The sequence below is a fragment of the Varanus komodoensis genome, unplaced genomic scaffold (assembly GCF_004798865.1).
Source record: "Varanus komodoensis strain SLA01 unplaced genomic scaffold, ASM479886v1 scaffold32, whole genome shotgun sequence".
In the NCBI taxonomy this organism is placed as follows: domain Eukaryota; kingdom Metazoa; phylum Chordata; class Lepidosauria; order Squamata; family Varanidae; genus Varanus; species Varanus komodoensis.
Window position 1 is genome coordinate 11,320,850 of NW_025335798.1, and position 16,570 is coordinate 11,337,419.

The 16,570-nt window shown below is 41.5% G+C and overlaps 1 protein-coding gene across 2 annotated transcripts in view; it reads right to left on the reverse strand.

Annotated features, from left to right (window-relative positions):
- Window positions 1-16,339, reverse strand: part of MYLK (myosin light chain kinase) — a 143,839-nt gene extending 127,500 nt beyond the window's left edge. For both annotated transcript variants that reach the window (XM_044437945.1, XM_044437943.1), the window contains exon 1: window positions 16,170-16,339. In XM_044437945.1, the coding sequence (XP_044293880.1) occupies window positions 16,170-16,331 (162 nt within the window). In that variant the 5' untranslated portion in view covers window positions 16,332-16,339. The remainder of the gene's footprint in view (window positions 1-16,169) is intronic.
- Window positions 16,340-16,570: the final 231 nt, after the last annotated feature.

Below are 16,570 nucleotides of genomic sequence, written 5' to 3' on the forward strand. Positions count from 1 at the left end.
AGTGTTCCAGCTTCCTTCCCTCCCCCCCCCCCCTTCAAAGCACCTCAGCTAGATAGCCAAAATCACCCATCTAGCTGAAATGCAGGGTGGGAAGGTTGAGAAGGCAGAATACCTTCACCACTCTTCCCCTTCTCCACTGGATGCCCATAAGCCTTTCAATTCAGGGGCTTCCAAGTATCAAAGCCATAAATCATAGGATTGCACCTTTACTGCTTTTTTATTAAATGTGGAATCACTGTCCTGGGCTGAATGGAGGCAAGAGATTACATTCTGCTTCAGGCAGTTATCAGTCATGCCCTCTTTTATCCAAGCAAGTTAACAATTACCAAGAGATATTTATGAAAGCAGCACAGTGACTTCACCTAGATTTTTAAATGTTTCATTTCCTCATTTAAGTATTACAGAGCTCTTGACATTAAGTCATTTATTTATCTAACCCCATATACAGATAGACCCTTTCTCCTGAATGCAATAGTCAACTAATGTTGGATCTAAAGTAATGATTTTCCCTAGATTTTTGTGAAGTTTTCACTTTACTTTTCCAGCTAGTTAGATGGGAAACCCCTGATTTTTCTCTACCAGTTCTGCACATGCAAAATTCTTCTCCTTTTCCCCTGCGCTCCATGAAAAGGCGGTAACACAATTTTTTATGCATCATAGTGAGGGGCCATGCCATGAGGGATGACTGGGTTGCTAGTTACCTATGTGCATGCACCTAGAAATACAGATTCTATTCACATTAAGGCAGCAGTGATAGACATGAACACTAGGCCTGAGATTAAGGTATTCCTAACAGCTCTCTTTGACCAAAAGAATATTTAATTTATTAGGTTTCAAAGCAGTGCTTAGCAGACTGTTGCCCAGTGAAGAAGAATAGTTGCTTTTGTTAACGTTTACACGCTGCCTAATTTATTAAAGAGCCAGCCAGGCAGTGAAAAACAATTAAACCTTAACAATAAAAAAGAGCACTGCAATGTCAGCATTAAAACTACCTAAATTAAAAGCTTGAATTGGAACAGGTGCACTGTTTCTAAAAGCTAAGAGAACAGCAACCACTTGTAGTTCCCAAGGGAGTGCACTGCCCACCTTGGGAGTGACATGGAAGGCCCTTTCATACATGTGTCACAGAGAGGCCTCTGCAGGCCGTGCAGTCTTCAAGTCCTCTGAAGCTCTTAATAGCAGGCAGGTTCATAGCAAGAGAGAGGGTCCCTTGGACAGCCTGACCCTAAGTCACTGAGGGCTTTAAAGGTTAAAACCAATGCTTTGAATTGCTTCTAGAAAGCAATGAGCAACCGGTGCAAGTCCTTCAAAGCAAGTATAATGTGCTGTACCGGTCAGCAACCTAGCTGCCACACTTTGTATCAACTGAACCTTCCAAACACTCACTCCAGACATCTAGAGCACACTGCAGTAATCTAAACATAATATGGCCAAGGCATGGATAACTGCTACCAGGTTAAACTGATGCCAGATAGGTCACAGGTGATAAGCCAAGTGTAACCATTGTGTACCTTTTCATCTCTTCCAACTGAAGAGAGATTAGGCACAAGGGGCACTCTCATCTAATGGACCTGATCCTTCAGAGGAAGTACAATTCTTTCCAAAACAAATTGCTTTCAATCCCCAATTCATGATTTCTACCAATCAAGACTATCCCTGCCTTGCATGGGTTTAACCTCATCTTGTTCAACCCAATCGATCGATCTTCAAGGGCTTCCACTACTTTCCTGGCGTTAATATCCATTTTCCTACATGTCAGCCAGGGCTGAGATGGTAACACTGACAAATGTGGTAGAAAATTCTCCAAAGATGTTGAGAAAATCATTTAGATTAACCAGGTGCCTGGGACAGAGCATTTTAACTGGTCCTCCACCCCTGTGAAGGTCCATACAGGCAGACAGCCTAGAACTAAAATACTGATGTACCAGATCAAGCAAGTGTCCGGCTGCATAAAAAAGGTCAGACACTAGTTGGGATGGCTCCGTGGTAACCATGAGCCACTCCTCACTGAGCAATCTCAGTATGAACATTTAAATTCCCCGGGGGGGGGGGAAGTATCCTGGGTTGATCCAGCACCAGCTCCAAGGCCACCCAGGTGGCTCAATCAAGTGAGAGTGCTACACATGAGGTGGATATGGCACCAGAGTCCCAACACCGCAAGAGCAGCATGTGCTCGGAGTCAGCGGACTGCTGGGTGAATCATCCGGTTGGTGCAAGAGAATCCTTATAGACTGCTGCCACTCCACCTCATCAGCCCACAGCCCTGAGCTGCTGCACCAGGGAATAGCCTTGGGTTCACATCTGGGAAAGACACATTTCCCTGCCCACGCTCATCCTCAGCCAGGTCTCTGGAATACATACCAGAAAGCTGCCAGTCCGAAACACAGACATTCTGCAGCTGTATTTTGGCAGACGATGAGTGGGTAGAAGAAACACACAGAGAGACACATGGAAGTCTTGACACTAACCTACCCTTTATGTCCTCCAGGCACTATCAGTGCTTTGACAAAGCAGATTCTCTCATGCTTGCTCACTTTGCTCCATGCTCATTCTGGGGGTTACCTCCTAGCATTCTGTGTCTCAAACACAGACTGAATGTCAAGGCTCACACAGGCTGACTGACACCTTATAGTTTTAGACCCTTTTCTACATTTTTATAGCAACATAGAAACAGCAAGTCAGAAGGGGTCTCCCAGGCCATCTAGTCTGACTCCAAGCTCCAGCCACCTCCACTCATGAAATACCTACCATGAGCATGTCCAACTGACATCAGTACTCCTTAAGTCCATAGTTCTTGTGAAGCAATTTTTACAATTGAAATAAGCTTTTGTTAAAATTGGAAACGTCTATCCTCCATCATACAGGAGGAATTCCCCAGTTATTCAGAAGCCAATACTGACAGGCACTCAACCACTCAAGTTATATTATTTGAGGGAACAATACAGGCATGCTCCAAAAATTATCCTAGGTGACAGAAGATGAATGTAACAAATGTGTCTCTATTTTCACCTGTAAATTGTTGGAAGGTATATACCGGGTGTTAAAATGTTTGAGGTAGCAGTTCAAAGCAGTATGTCTGAGCTACCTAACCATGTATTTAAGATCATGAAATAATAATATAAAATCAGTTCAAGTGAAGCTTGAAGAGTTGTCAAACATGCCTCTAATTTTCAATTCATATATTCTGTGAAAAATGCTAATGCTCACAAGCAGATCTTACAATGCAAGCCTTTTAGAAGCATCAGCATCACAGCAAATTATCCAACAGCTGCTTTAAGGGCCTGTCAGTCAGTTCAGGAACCTGCCGGGAGAACCATGATATGGGCAGGTATTCATTTCGGAAACAGTCTCTGGCACAGGAAGAGAGATTCCCTGAAACCAAGAGTAAGCTTTCATTGTGCTGGAAACTGTACCTGAAATACAAACCAAGCAGGAGCAGATCACTTCTGTCCACTATCCAAAAAGAGAGCTGATTTACTGAGTTGTCCCTGCATGTGATTCATGAATTAAAGCATATTGACTTCATACCTCTTCCTTTTCCTAATAAAAGATGGGAGATTAACACATTCACCACAGAATTGAAAGGGTTTTAGAAATGTTCCTTAGTAGTCCACTCAAAAGCCAGTCCCTTAAAATCAATGAGATTTAATCCCAAGTAAGTTGGTACAGGAGTGACTCAATGGCTTAGAGTGCACTGCTATGCATATTTAGACAGAGCAAAAGTGCTATACCTCCCAGCATTCAATAGCAAGCCATGCACTGAATGCTTAATTGATCTGCCGAGACCTTCCTAAGCCTCAATATCCAATTTAGTCATGCATTAGATATGCAGCTTCCATGCTCTTTACTGTTTTTCTTTCCCTGCACTATCCCATTTTGTTTAACATCTTCCCCCAAGGAAGAGTCCTGTAAAGTAGAGAACTAAGACACAAGTTGGTGATTTCTGGCTGATGTTTTCCATTTTTACATCAGGCAAAACTCTTTGGGTGGTTTACAACAAATCAAACCACAAAATATAGCACAATGAAATATAATATAAACTTTACGTTCTGTTATATACTATTGCTGTTAGGACAGGACTTTTTAAAGGTTGTGTCTTCTGCCAATTTTCCACTTTAAATGATTTTTATTCAATTTTCCCATGACTGGAAAATGACCATGATCAATGATCAAGTGGCCCATGGCTGAGAAATGATCAAGAAAGCCAGTGTGGTTTAGTGGTTAGAGTGCTGGACTGGGATTTGGAAAATATGGGTTCCGGTCCCCATTCAGCCAGGAAACTCACTGAGTGACTTTGGGCCAATCATGGACTCCCAATCTAATCTACCTCACATAAAATGGAGATGAAGAGAATCTTGTAAATGGCCTTGAGTTCCCAGCAAGAAAAAGGAAGGTGGGATAAAAATGTAATACAATAATGTTACAATAAAAGGTTACAAAGGGTCTAGAACAGGCTGTTAGAAGGAAATTGGTTTCAGTTTGTAGAACAACATGGGTTTGAGTTGCCCTTTTTTGGAATGGACAACTTAATCACTATGTCTATATGGACATTTTGATGGAGCTAATAATCATGGGACTGCAAATACTTACACAGCATTTCCACTACATATCAGAGCCTTGCAAGTCCTGTCCCTGGAGAATTGCCGGCAAGCCTAAAAATCCAGATGCAGAATTTCCACAGACAAAAGATTCCACATTCCTGAATTCATGGAAGACTCAGTGTAGAAACCGCTGATCTCTTGAAATCCAAAATCAACACTTTTTCACTTCCTCCTTTACCACAGGAAGTGTCTGAGGTGCCTGGATTGACAGAGCTCTTGCACCCATCCTCCTTGAGGGATCCTGGTGGGAAACTGGTCTGCCATCATGTGCATGGTGGGCTGGACTACATGAACCTTGGATCCGATCCAACATGGCCTTTATGTTCTCAACAAAAGACAAAGGGGGAGAACTGCCACATCAGCCGAAGCATTCACTGCATCAAAGGCCTCCTTTCAAGTGGCATCTTGTAACCCCACTTTCGGCATTTTTACAGTTCAAACAGGCGCGCTAGCTCTTTCGCAGTGTGGAAGGTACAAATCAGAATGCACTTAAATAAGATACACTCAGCAAACTATCATCTTAAATTGTATGGAAATAAATACATTAGGGAGAGGAAATGGCAACCCGGTATCCATCACTATCTTTCCTCATACAAACTATTACAGAGAGACAACAGGCAACACTAATATTAGGTACTCTTCATAGCAGGTTAAGGTTTTCCATTTCCTCTTAGACTTCAAAAGAATGCCTGTGTGTAAGGATGGCTTTGTTCTGGCTAGCATCAGGTTCTCAACAGCACACTGATTTATGGGGAGTCACGGCTATCGTCCATGCCGGAAAAAGCAGAACACAGATAAATTATTAAAATGGAACTTTTCCAAGTATAACATCTCCCTGCAAAGAATGGTGCTTTTTTATATTTCCATTCTAAACCTAAAATGATAAAAATATTAATTCTATAAGTTATTTCAAGAATTTTCTTCTCCAAAGCATTTTACCTGGAACAGACTTACAGTGGCAATTTTGTAAGGTACTGGTACTTCCCCCTAACATATAGGTTTTTATTTCACTATTTTTGTACAGAATGTGCTTAGTCAATACAACATGCAGCACCTCATCCCAGTCTTCCATGTTATGGTGAGATGGATTTTATTTCTATTTAAATTATAGCTTTTTTTCCCTGCACATGCATCTATACATACAAATTAGCTTGGGCAAATATTATGGAGATCAGTGCAATCTTTTGTCCTCTTTCTTGATTACAAATTTCCTTTACTTGACAATGCATCAGTGAATACCCTTTTCCCTGTCTCCTAACATTAAAAACTGGGTAATTCCTAATGACAGACTATAGGATAAACCTATATGCCAACTGCACACAACTCAAATTCAGGTTTCAGGTTTTCCCTCAATAGTTTCAGAATTTTTGCATATGTTACCTGGAAAATATTAAAACATGTTTATCAGAAATTAAACCTAGAAATTCTGAAAAGCATGGAGAGATCGATAGGTATCATGAGTACACTTTTAAGATTTTGACTAATATTTTGAACAGACCTCAAAATATTTAGCTAGCTCAACTCCCATCTCTCCTGCCACTTATGCAAACAGTTTGTGCACATTTGATGGACCAAACAAAAGATTACATGATACAGTATGTGACAATACATAACTTCCTTTCGTAGTTTGAAAATTCATAGCACTTTTTCTTTTCTGAAAAACTGCTTTATTTCATGTCTGAATATTAACATTCTTATTTCCAAGGACAATGATACTAAAAAAAGTATGATGCATTCTGGTGTAACTTAGTCTAAGGGGGGAAAAAGCTAGTCTCCCTACCACCATCCGAATAACCCATTTTTGATCATCATCTTCAGTTTCCCTGAATTTACAAGGTCCCTTTCTTAAACGCCCTTATTTTCCCAATCTTTCATGTTCTTCTTTTATGAGATATATATATGTAGGAAAGCAATACAGACCTGACTCTGTGGGATTCTTACCAGATTCTTTATAAAATGAAAATGTAAGATCTTTACAGTATCAACCTTATATCCTGCCTTGGAGTCTTAAAATGTTTGTTCTTTCTGATAAGATAAATTCCAGCATGGAAGAGTTCTTTGAAGAAAATCTCCTGTCTAGCCATTTAAAAAAATATTTAAACCAAAGTATACTTTAATATTTATATTGTATGATTAAGCCAAGTATCTGTAACAACCCGTCAAAACATCTGCAGCTTATTTTTTGCTATGATAGAAAACCGAAGTATAGTTCAATAGATAACATAACAAATAGCTGTGCCTTAGCAAATGTTATCCATCAAGTCAGAAGACAGTAAAGTGTGGGAATTCTGGGTCAAAACTCCACTTGAGAAAAATGAAAGTTTCCTTGAGAATATAGCATATGGAAATGCTAGAAATATATTCTGCCAGAGAGGAGAGTCACAATATATATTCTCCACTGGGTTAAAAACTCCATATAAACTGAAATGTAGTACAGGGAGCAAAGGTCTGAACGTGAAGCTCCCGAACAGAACTTTGTATTATTTTTACCACATGGAGAATTTTACAATTGCAACCTCCACATGGCACAGTCTCTCCTGCCACCTCATCCTTTTGCATGAGTAGCAGACCAAGTTTCACAGAGCTACACAAGTGTTTCTCAATCACTTGTGGGCCCAATTCAGCATGCTGCTTTTGTTCTTTAAAGCCCTATTTTGCTCAGAAGCAAATTACCTAAAGGGACAACTTCGCCTGCCAGATTATGAAGTCTTGCTCAGGGAGCCATTCTGGAGGTACTCTGCCTTTACATGTGGGCAAGGCGGATGATGAATCAAGATGGGATGCAACAGCTGAAATGCTCTCACCAAGGAAACTAGCCTATCTTATGCCAATGCTTTCCAACACCAAGGAAAGCCCTTTTTATTTGCCCAAGCTTTTAAGGATTATATTGCAGAAAGATATCCTCTTGAAGGCTACCTTGAACATATTATATTGCATATGTATTATGCTGTTTCAAAATCATCTTTGCTTTTTGCTACTGCTTTTTTATGCTAGGCATTTATTATATTTTATTTTAAATTGTATTAGCTGTTCTGTAAAGTTTTACCTAAGCAGCAGCAGAGAAATACATCAAATAAAAAAATTAAGTAAGTCCTCCACTCTATAAAATGGGAACAAACGTGGCAGGATGATATTATGACTGAAAATGGGAAACACTGGGCAAACTTATACCAAGGAACTAGCAGGCTGTGTGTATAATCCTGGTTCATCGGTACTGGCTGCAATTACACCAGTTCAAGGTCCTGGCCTTGACATATGAAGCCTTACTTGGGTCAAGACCACAGTACCTTATGGAACGCCTTTTGCCGAATAAGCATGCCCATACATTATGGTCAGTACCTGAGGGGATCCTCCAGGTGCCTTCTCTGAGAGGTTCAGATGACGGCAATAAAGCAGAGGTCCCTCTCAGTCATGGCCCCAGTGGTGGAATGCTCTCCCAAGTGCTCTCCCCCAACCAGGCAACAACTTTGCCATCTCTTCAGCACAAGGCCTAGTCCCAGGCACTTGTTGACATGTGATGCAGGTTGCTATTATCAGCTTATTGCTCTTGTTTGAGCGGTTTCAAATACTTTTATATTTATGTATTTCGAAGGCTTGATATTATGTTTTCTTAAGCTGAATTTCAGGATTCTGTTTTTTGGGGGGTTTTTGGTTTTTTTGTAAGTTGTCCAGAGAGTTTTGGCTATTCAGCAATATAGATAGGAAATTAAGTGCTAATATGGAATACTGGTGTAGAAGAAAGTATCACAGATGTCAGTGAGATTAATTTCTTTCTACTGATCAGTGTGCCAAACATGGTCAGAGAACTAGTAAACTAGTCAGTGTATCAGGAAATAAAAGTAGCCATTTACCTGAAAATCAAAATACTTGATTTCATTCCCCTCACCCCAGAAATTGAATAAAATATATATTAATTTAAAATCTCATGAAATATAATCCTCAAAACAGAAATAATATTCTTGGCATATTCTCTTTGCCTGCAGAGTAGAAACATCTCTAGCATACTAAAGGCAAGGCATAATTATTAACAGTAGAACCTGTCAAAAGGCTATCCAAATCAAATACTTGCAACTAGAGTTTCTATTTGACAAATATACCCTATTCACATCGTCTTTTCCCACATTGTATCTCTGATATAACACAACTGCTTTGAGGATTTCATACAGAATATAAAATCTTGATCAATTCCAGCTTAGAATCTACAATGACAAACTATTCTGAAATAAACATTCTGCCTTAATACATTAGGAGCAAAATGACTAATTTTTACAGGGGTTTATATTGGCGAAAAGGATACATGATTATATAGAGTGTTCCAGACAAGAATTGCATGGTGCTAGCATCCTACCTCACTCACAGAATTTTATTGGGCATCAAAATGACGAAGTCATTCACTTGCAACCCTCCACTGCTTCTTCCATACTTTTTTTTCCTACCACAGAAAATCCGAAAGTAAAATGGTGGGATTACGAAACAATGACTTTGGAGTCACGCATTTCAAAGCACCTGGAGCTCCAGAAAGTCTCACTCTCTCTTTCTCCTGTCTCCTTTTCCCTTCCTGGCAGAACTAGGCAAGAAACTTCTAAGTACGGTCTTTCATTAAGTTAAGCTGCCCAGCCAGGGCTAGTTTTGTGATACAAAGTAAGTAATATAAAATAAGTAACAAATGTCATTAAGCGGCCATCAAGGTAATGATCCCTCTAATTGTACAGATACAGTAAAACCTTGGATTGCGAACATAATTTGTTCCGGAAACATGCTCATAACCCAAAGCACTTGTATATCAAAGCGAATTTCCCCATAAGGTTCAATGTAAATAAGGGTAATCCGTTCTGTAACTTTTTTTAATCACAAAAATTTGAAGCGGGCGCTCTTGGTGGGGAAGGCGGGCACATGGGGGGGGGAGATGATGCTGTACTCACATGCGCAGTGAGAGAGAAGAACCAGCGCTCAGTTGTGATGTGATGCTTGGCAGGCAAAGCGCATGTAATGCTCGTACTGCAAGACGTCACTTGTTTATCAGGTTAAAAATTAGAAAAACTTTTTGCTCATCTTACAAAACACTTGCAGACCAGGTTACTCGCAATCCAAAGTTTTACTGTTGTTGCTGTTAGTTGTGAAGTCGTGTCCGACCCATCGCGACCCCATGGACAACATTCCTCCAGGCCTTCCTGTCCTCCACCATCCCCCGGAGTCCACTCAAGTTCACACCAACTGCTTCAGTGACTCCATCTAGCCACCTCATTCTCTGCTGTCCCCTTCTTCTTTTGCCATCAATTGCTCCCAGCATTAGGCTCTTCTCCAGGGAGTCCTTCCTTCTCATTAGGTGGCCAAAGTATTTGAGTTTCATCTTCAGCATCTGGCCTTCTAAAGAGCAGTCAGGGTTGATCTCCTCTAGGACTGACCGGTTTGATCGCCTTGCTGTCCAAGGGACTCGCAGGAGTCTTCTCCAGCACCACAATTCAAAGGCCTTACTGTAGTTCTGCTTATTTCAGAGTTTTAACAGGTTAAGAGATTAGAGTTTCAATATTATTGTTACCTTACAGAAGGCCAGCTCTAAGGCTATAAATACAAATGGTCTAAAGCAGGGGTGGATAACCTGCGGTAGCCCGAGGTCCAGCTCCAGGAGCCTTCAACAAACTATCAGTGAACCAGTGGGGAGTGGCAGTTAAGCAGTAGCCATACAACTCACTGGGTGATTCTGGAGCAGGGACAGACTTCCAGCCCAACCTACCTCACAGGACTATTGTGAGGGTAAGACTGAGAGGAGAAGGAGACTGGGTAAGATTCCCTGAATTCCTTGAAATGAAAAATGGCGGGATAGAAATATAATAAATAGAAGAATTTGGCTGTCTGGCAAGAATAATCTATGCCAAGGCAGGGAGGGAGGGGTGGCCTTGCTCACTTTTGGTCAGGCCCACATTCCCCATCAACATATGATCCCCAATACCATCAGGCTAAGAGTCACCATGTGGCCCCCAACAGATTACCCTGAATGAAAGGAGCCCTCTACAGAAAAGAAGTGCCCCCTACCTCTGGTCTAAAGAAACCTGACAGAAGTTGTAATGGTGATTCTGAAAGTGTTTCATTCTGCACAGCAGCTGTCAGGCCTAGCCGCTGGGCTCTATGGCTCTGGAGTGATAATCGGATTAAGACATAGTGCTGGATGGCTGGAAACCCAGTTCGGTTGTGGAAAGCTCATGACCCGGGAATTTTGTTCTCCCTACCTTGCTATCTGATTGCAAGCCAAGGAAAGAGGACACTTCCTCTCAGCCACTGCTGCAAGATGCTGCCTTGAGAGAGCGTCTGACTTAAGCCCTGGGAATGTGAGAAACATGCAGGAGATACAAGACTCCACAGGGGAGAGGGGCTTGGAGATGATGGTCACCCAGATTATGGCATCAACTAAAAAGAGTGGCAAAAAAAGATGCCTCCTCAGACTTACTATTTATTTGATACATAAAACTGTAGCTGATGGTTCCAAACAAGACCTGAGGGCAGTGTTTGTCCAATGACTGCAACAAATAAAATCATACAATAAATAGCAGTGTAAATACTTTAAAACTATTAAAACATATACTAATATTAATAATTAATAAGACTGCCACAAAACATTTTAGCAAAAAACCTAGCAGTTCTTCCCTTATATTTAAGCCAGTTCACAGACCAAAAAGCCTTTACAGAGGACAACTTCATAATGGTCTATAATACTCCCTTGCCTAGACTTACTATGAAACTTGACCTCTGGTCTGCCTCGAATCTTCTAAATTAAGCCTCTAATTTGCAGTATATTACCATGACTGTACAAATCCTAGTCTTCAAACTGTTCCTTGAACAAAGCAATCAGCTGATAGCCCCTGCCTAGAATATTTGATTTATTAGGGTTCATAAATACTCTAAGCTCTGCCACAAAATGTGGAAAGCTGATCTATATAAATTGATCTACTGCAATAAAGAGTTTCATTAAACTCTGTGTTGATTTGTCAGAGCATCTCACTAATCCAGGCCTGACAGTACCAGAATCATATGTATTGGAGTGCAATGAAGCTCTGCAGAATCTGTCCCTGTAGTGCAGATGGACTTCCACTCATGCTCCATCCTATCCTAGAAAGCAAGGCAAGTAGAGAGGAAGCCCACAAGCACTTGTGGAACAAAGGCTGCACCACTGCCAACCTTTGTTCGTGTCACACGCAGCAGCACAAACAAAGGCTGCTGCACATGGCAGAAGAGGGATGCTGCTTGCACACGTGTGGGGTGCGATTCCTGGCAAGCACTGTACAAACCCTGGGCATGCTCACCAGGACCTTTGGATTCACAGCTGCAACAAAGGGTGCCAAGCCCAGGGAATCTGATGCATTCCTACCTCCAAAGCTAATTCCTCACACATCCCTACGTTCATACATTTATTTATTTATCTTAATGTTTATTTATGTACCACCCCATTCCCATAGGCTCTGGACAGTTTTCAAGAAATTAAAGCCAACAGTGAGTAATGTTGACTAAGACAACATGTTAAATAAAACTGACATGTGAACCAATCTGGGAAGGCCTGTTGGAAGAGATACATTTTTCACTCCCACTCACAGTTTGGGAACTCAGGTGCAACTCTCCTGGCAGACCATTCCACAGCTCGGGGTGACCACTGAAAACGCCCTTTAGGTAGCTGACATTAATTTTACAGAAGCAGACTCCTGAGGACCTTAGCTGGCAAGAAGGAATGTATGGACAAAGGTGCTCCTAGAAGTATTTTTGGACCCAAGCCATGAAGGGCTTTAAAGGTAATTACCAACACCCTGTACTGCATCTGGAAATGTATTGGCAACCAGTGCAAAGACTTTAAACTCAGTGATATGTCGCCTCTCTATGATGTCCCAGAGACCAGCCTGGCAGTCATATTTTGTACTAGCTACAGTTTCCAAAGCAGGCACAAGGGTGGCCTGATGTAAAGTACATTGCAGAAATCGAGCCCAGAAGTTACACTACTGTTTTCAGGTCATTCTCCTCCAGAGAGAGATGCAGCTGGCGAATCAGTCAAAGCTAATAGCAGATATGGTTGACCATGGCTGCTATCTGAGCTATCATCTGAAAGGCCGGCTCAAGTAGCACCAAACTGCAAACATGGTCTTTCAGAGAGAGTGTGACCCCATCTAAACTGGGTGATAGTCCTCTAACCTTGAATTTGGACCTTTGAAAGTAAGCACCTCCATTTTGTCTGGATCCAACTTCAATTTGTTTTTCCCCATCCAGCCTATTACCAGCTTTGGGCAGCCACACAGAAAGTAGACACAATCTCTAAAAGAAGCAGCAGATGATGGAAAGGAGAAGTTGATCTGGGTGTCATCAGCATACTGATAACATACAACCCCAGTCCTCCGGAAGATCTCTCCCAGTGGCTTCATGTAGATATTCAACAGCATTGGAGGCAGAAAGCAGCCCTGTGGGACTCCACAAGTCAGCTCGTTTTTAGAGGAGCAGCAGTATCCAAGCATCACCATCTGCAATCAGCCGGAGAGTTAGGAGCGGAACCACTGCAAAGCAGTGCTTCCAATTCTCAACTCCCTCAGATGATTTCCCCATCTTCAAAAAAAGGGGAAAAAAGATGAACCTGGGAAATACATGCCAGTTAGTCTGACATCAGTCCCTGGAAAATTTTTGGAGCAAATTCTTTAAAATTCAGTCTGCAAGCTCCGTGAAGAAAATGCAGTGATTAATAGAAGCCAGCATGGATTTATCAAAAATAAATCCTGTCAGACTAATTTAATATCATTTTTTCACTAGGTAACCTCCCAAACAGGCAGAAAGAACACTGTGGACATAATTTACCTTGACTTTAGCAAAGCTTTGACATAGTGCCCCACAACATTCTGATAAGCGAATCAGCAAAAAGTGGACTAGGCAGAAAAACTATTAGGGTTCATTAGCTGGCTGCTGAATCAGACACAAAGATTATTCATCAATGGCACCTTCTCAAATTGGAGGGAGGTAACTGGTGGGGTGCCACAGTGCTCAGACATAGGCCCAGTGCTCTTCAGCATCTTTATTAATGATTTAGATGAGGCAGTACAAGGAAAGATGATCAAAGGAAGCATAAGGAAGGATAATAACATCTACAGACAATACAGTGCTGGGTGGAATAGTGAGTATGCTGAAAGACAGAAAGGAGATCCAGGGAGATCCTGATAAACTTAAATGCTGGGCTGAAAATGACAGAATGAGATTCAACAGAGACAAGTGCCAAGTCTAGGAAAAACCTAGGAGAAAGAAACCAAATGCATAGACACAAGATGGGGAATATGTGGCTCAACAGAAAAAGACATTGGAGGTATTGTAGATAACAGGCTAAATATGAGCCAAGAATGTGATGTAGCTGCAAAAGAGGAAATGCTAGTTTGGGATCCATTAATAGAAATATTACTTTCAAATCATGAGAAATAGTTGTTCCCCTATATTCCTCACTAGTCAGACCTCATCTGCAATACTGTGTCCAGTTCTGGGCACTAAGATTTAAGATATAGAAAAATTAGAAAGGATTCAAAGGAGGGCAACAAAAATGATCCAGGGTTTGGAAACAATGCCCTATGACAGGGGTCGGCAACCTTTAACACTCAAAGAGCCATTTGGACCCATTTCCCACACAAAAGAAAACACTGGGAGCCGCAAAACCCTTTTGACATCTAAAATGAAGATAACACTGCATATATCATTTTTTACCTTAATGCTATGTATATCTTCATTATGATTTAGCTGTAGCTCTTGTTCAGCCACTAAAAACTGTTATTTTTAATCTTACATTATAAACTAGTAGGACTTCTTTCATATATTTTGAATAGGAAAACAGCTTCCTGAAGAGTCAGTCAGTGCTAAAGGGCTCCATGCATTAAACAGCAAACCCCATAAGTTCGTCAGCAGTAAAAGCAAATGAATCTACCCAAGTATCATTAAACGTTTGGTTTTCTCCAGAAACTTCTATTTGATTTATCCAAGCGCTGTGCCGGCACAGGCCACGGATCGGCCAGTGGCGGCCACGGATCGGCAGCGGCTGTAATGTGAGCGACGGAGCCACAGCAGAGGCATTCAAGAGCCACATGCGGCTCCAGAGCCGCGGGTTGCCGACCCCTGCCCTATGAGAAGAGACTGACAGAACTGGGCATGTTCAGCCTAGATAAGAGAAGACTGAGCAGGGACATGATATCACTTTACATATACCTCAAAAGCTGTCACAGAGAGGAAGGTCAAGATCTCTTCTCACTGATACTAGAGTGTAGAACACAAAATAACCAAGTTGCAACAACCCAGATTCAGGCTAGATATCAGGAAAAGATTCCTCACTGTCAGAGTGATACGACAGTGGAACTGGTTGCTCGGAGAGGTGGTGGGCACTCCCACACTAGAGACATTCAGGACAAAACCAAACAGTCATCTGAGTGGGATGGTGTAACTTGGCTGTTCTGCAACAGCAGGGGTTGGACTCAATGGCCTTCATAGCCCCTTCCAATTCTACTAGTCTATGATTCTGCGATCTAAAAGGATACTATGGTCAATGGTATTGAAAGCTGCTGAGAGATCCAACAGACCAACAGGGACATACTCCCCTTTCAATTCTGCAACCAAAGCAGTCTGAACTCCATGTCCCACTCTGAAGTCACTCTATAGCATCAACTGCACACCCAGCTGTATGCATGGGTCCAGACACCAACTGGAACAGGCCAAAGGCTGCTATGGTCTACATGGTGGCACCAGACAAACTGGAATCAAAAGCAACATGGAAATCCTCCACAATTAATCCCCACATGTAAGCCTTCAAAGTAAATGATATAAAAAATTTCAGCTGATGCACAAAGGGCTTACAAAAGAAAAGAACTATACCCCTCCCCCTGGGTCACAATGGAGGTCATTATTTAAGGCAGGAATGGGAAGTTTGTAACTCTCTAGATATTGTTGGACAACATCCCCCATCGGCCCTATCCAGTATAGCTAATGGGGGATTATGGAAACTGCAGTGTGAAGTCGGCCACCCCTGTGTTATAGTAACAGACACACTGATGCCATAAGGAACAGAAATTTATTTGGAAGAGAAAAGGATGTGTATTTATACTGAAAAAGTTTTATGGTACTTTAAATATTAGTAGATTTATATGTTTGGATTTTAAATATACATTTTGGTCTTATATATAGCTTTGGGCCTCTGAGGAGACAAGTTGTTACAGACATACAAATATGTTTATTGAATGCTCTGGTCAGGGATCTGATATGGCTGGACAACTAGGTTGATGCATGCCTGTCCTATCAGGCCATTTTTGGGAGAGTTCCTCACCTGTAATACTGCTGGTAGGAGTCCTTCATAACTATACACTAGGTGATGTGCTTTGCTCTATATAGTAGTTAAATGTCCTGATTTACAACAAGTAATCTATATCACAGTGGAAATATATTGCTTTTCTTGTAAAAATAAGGAATAGCCTTTTAAATGTTTCCAGGCTTCCAAAGAGGGAAACATATTGTAAAATAGCTTCTTGTTCACTAATCTACCCCCTCCTCACAAAAACCCACCAAGTGGTCTCTGCTTACCTTTCCTTCGAACCTGGCAGTGCCCCCAAGTGGTACACGGAGATTCCTTGGAGGTAAGGTAAATGCCGGTGCTTCCGTTGGAGCAGGAGGTCTCAGAGCGGAGTGGTCCAAGGTCAAGGTGGCTTTGGAGATCCTAGTAGATACTAGTTTCACATCCCCCATGTTAAAAGCTTCAAAGGCAAATAAAAACAAGGAAGTAGACATCTTAGTTACTAGTTCTCTGTTACTCTCAACCCTCTTAAAATAATTATTGCCTATCTCCAGATGCTCAAATCTCTCCCATAAATCTGTTGTATTATAAGAGGAAAGTCTTTACCCGTCCAAGGTTGTAATATCAAACCTACAGGACATGGGTATTATAGCTCTGGAGTCTTCTTAAACTGTAAAAACAGACCATTATA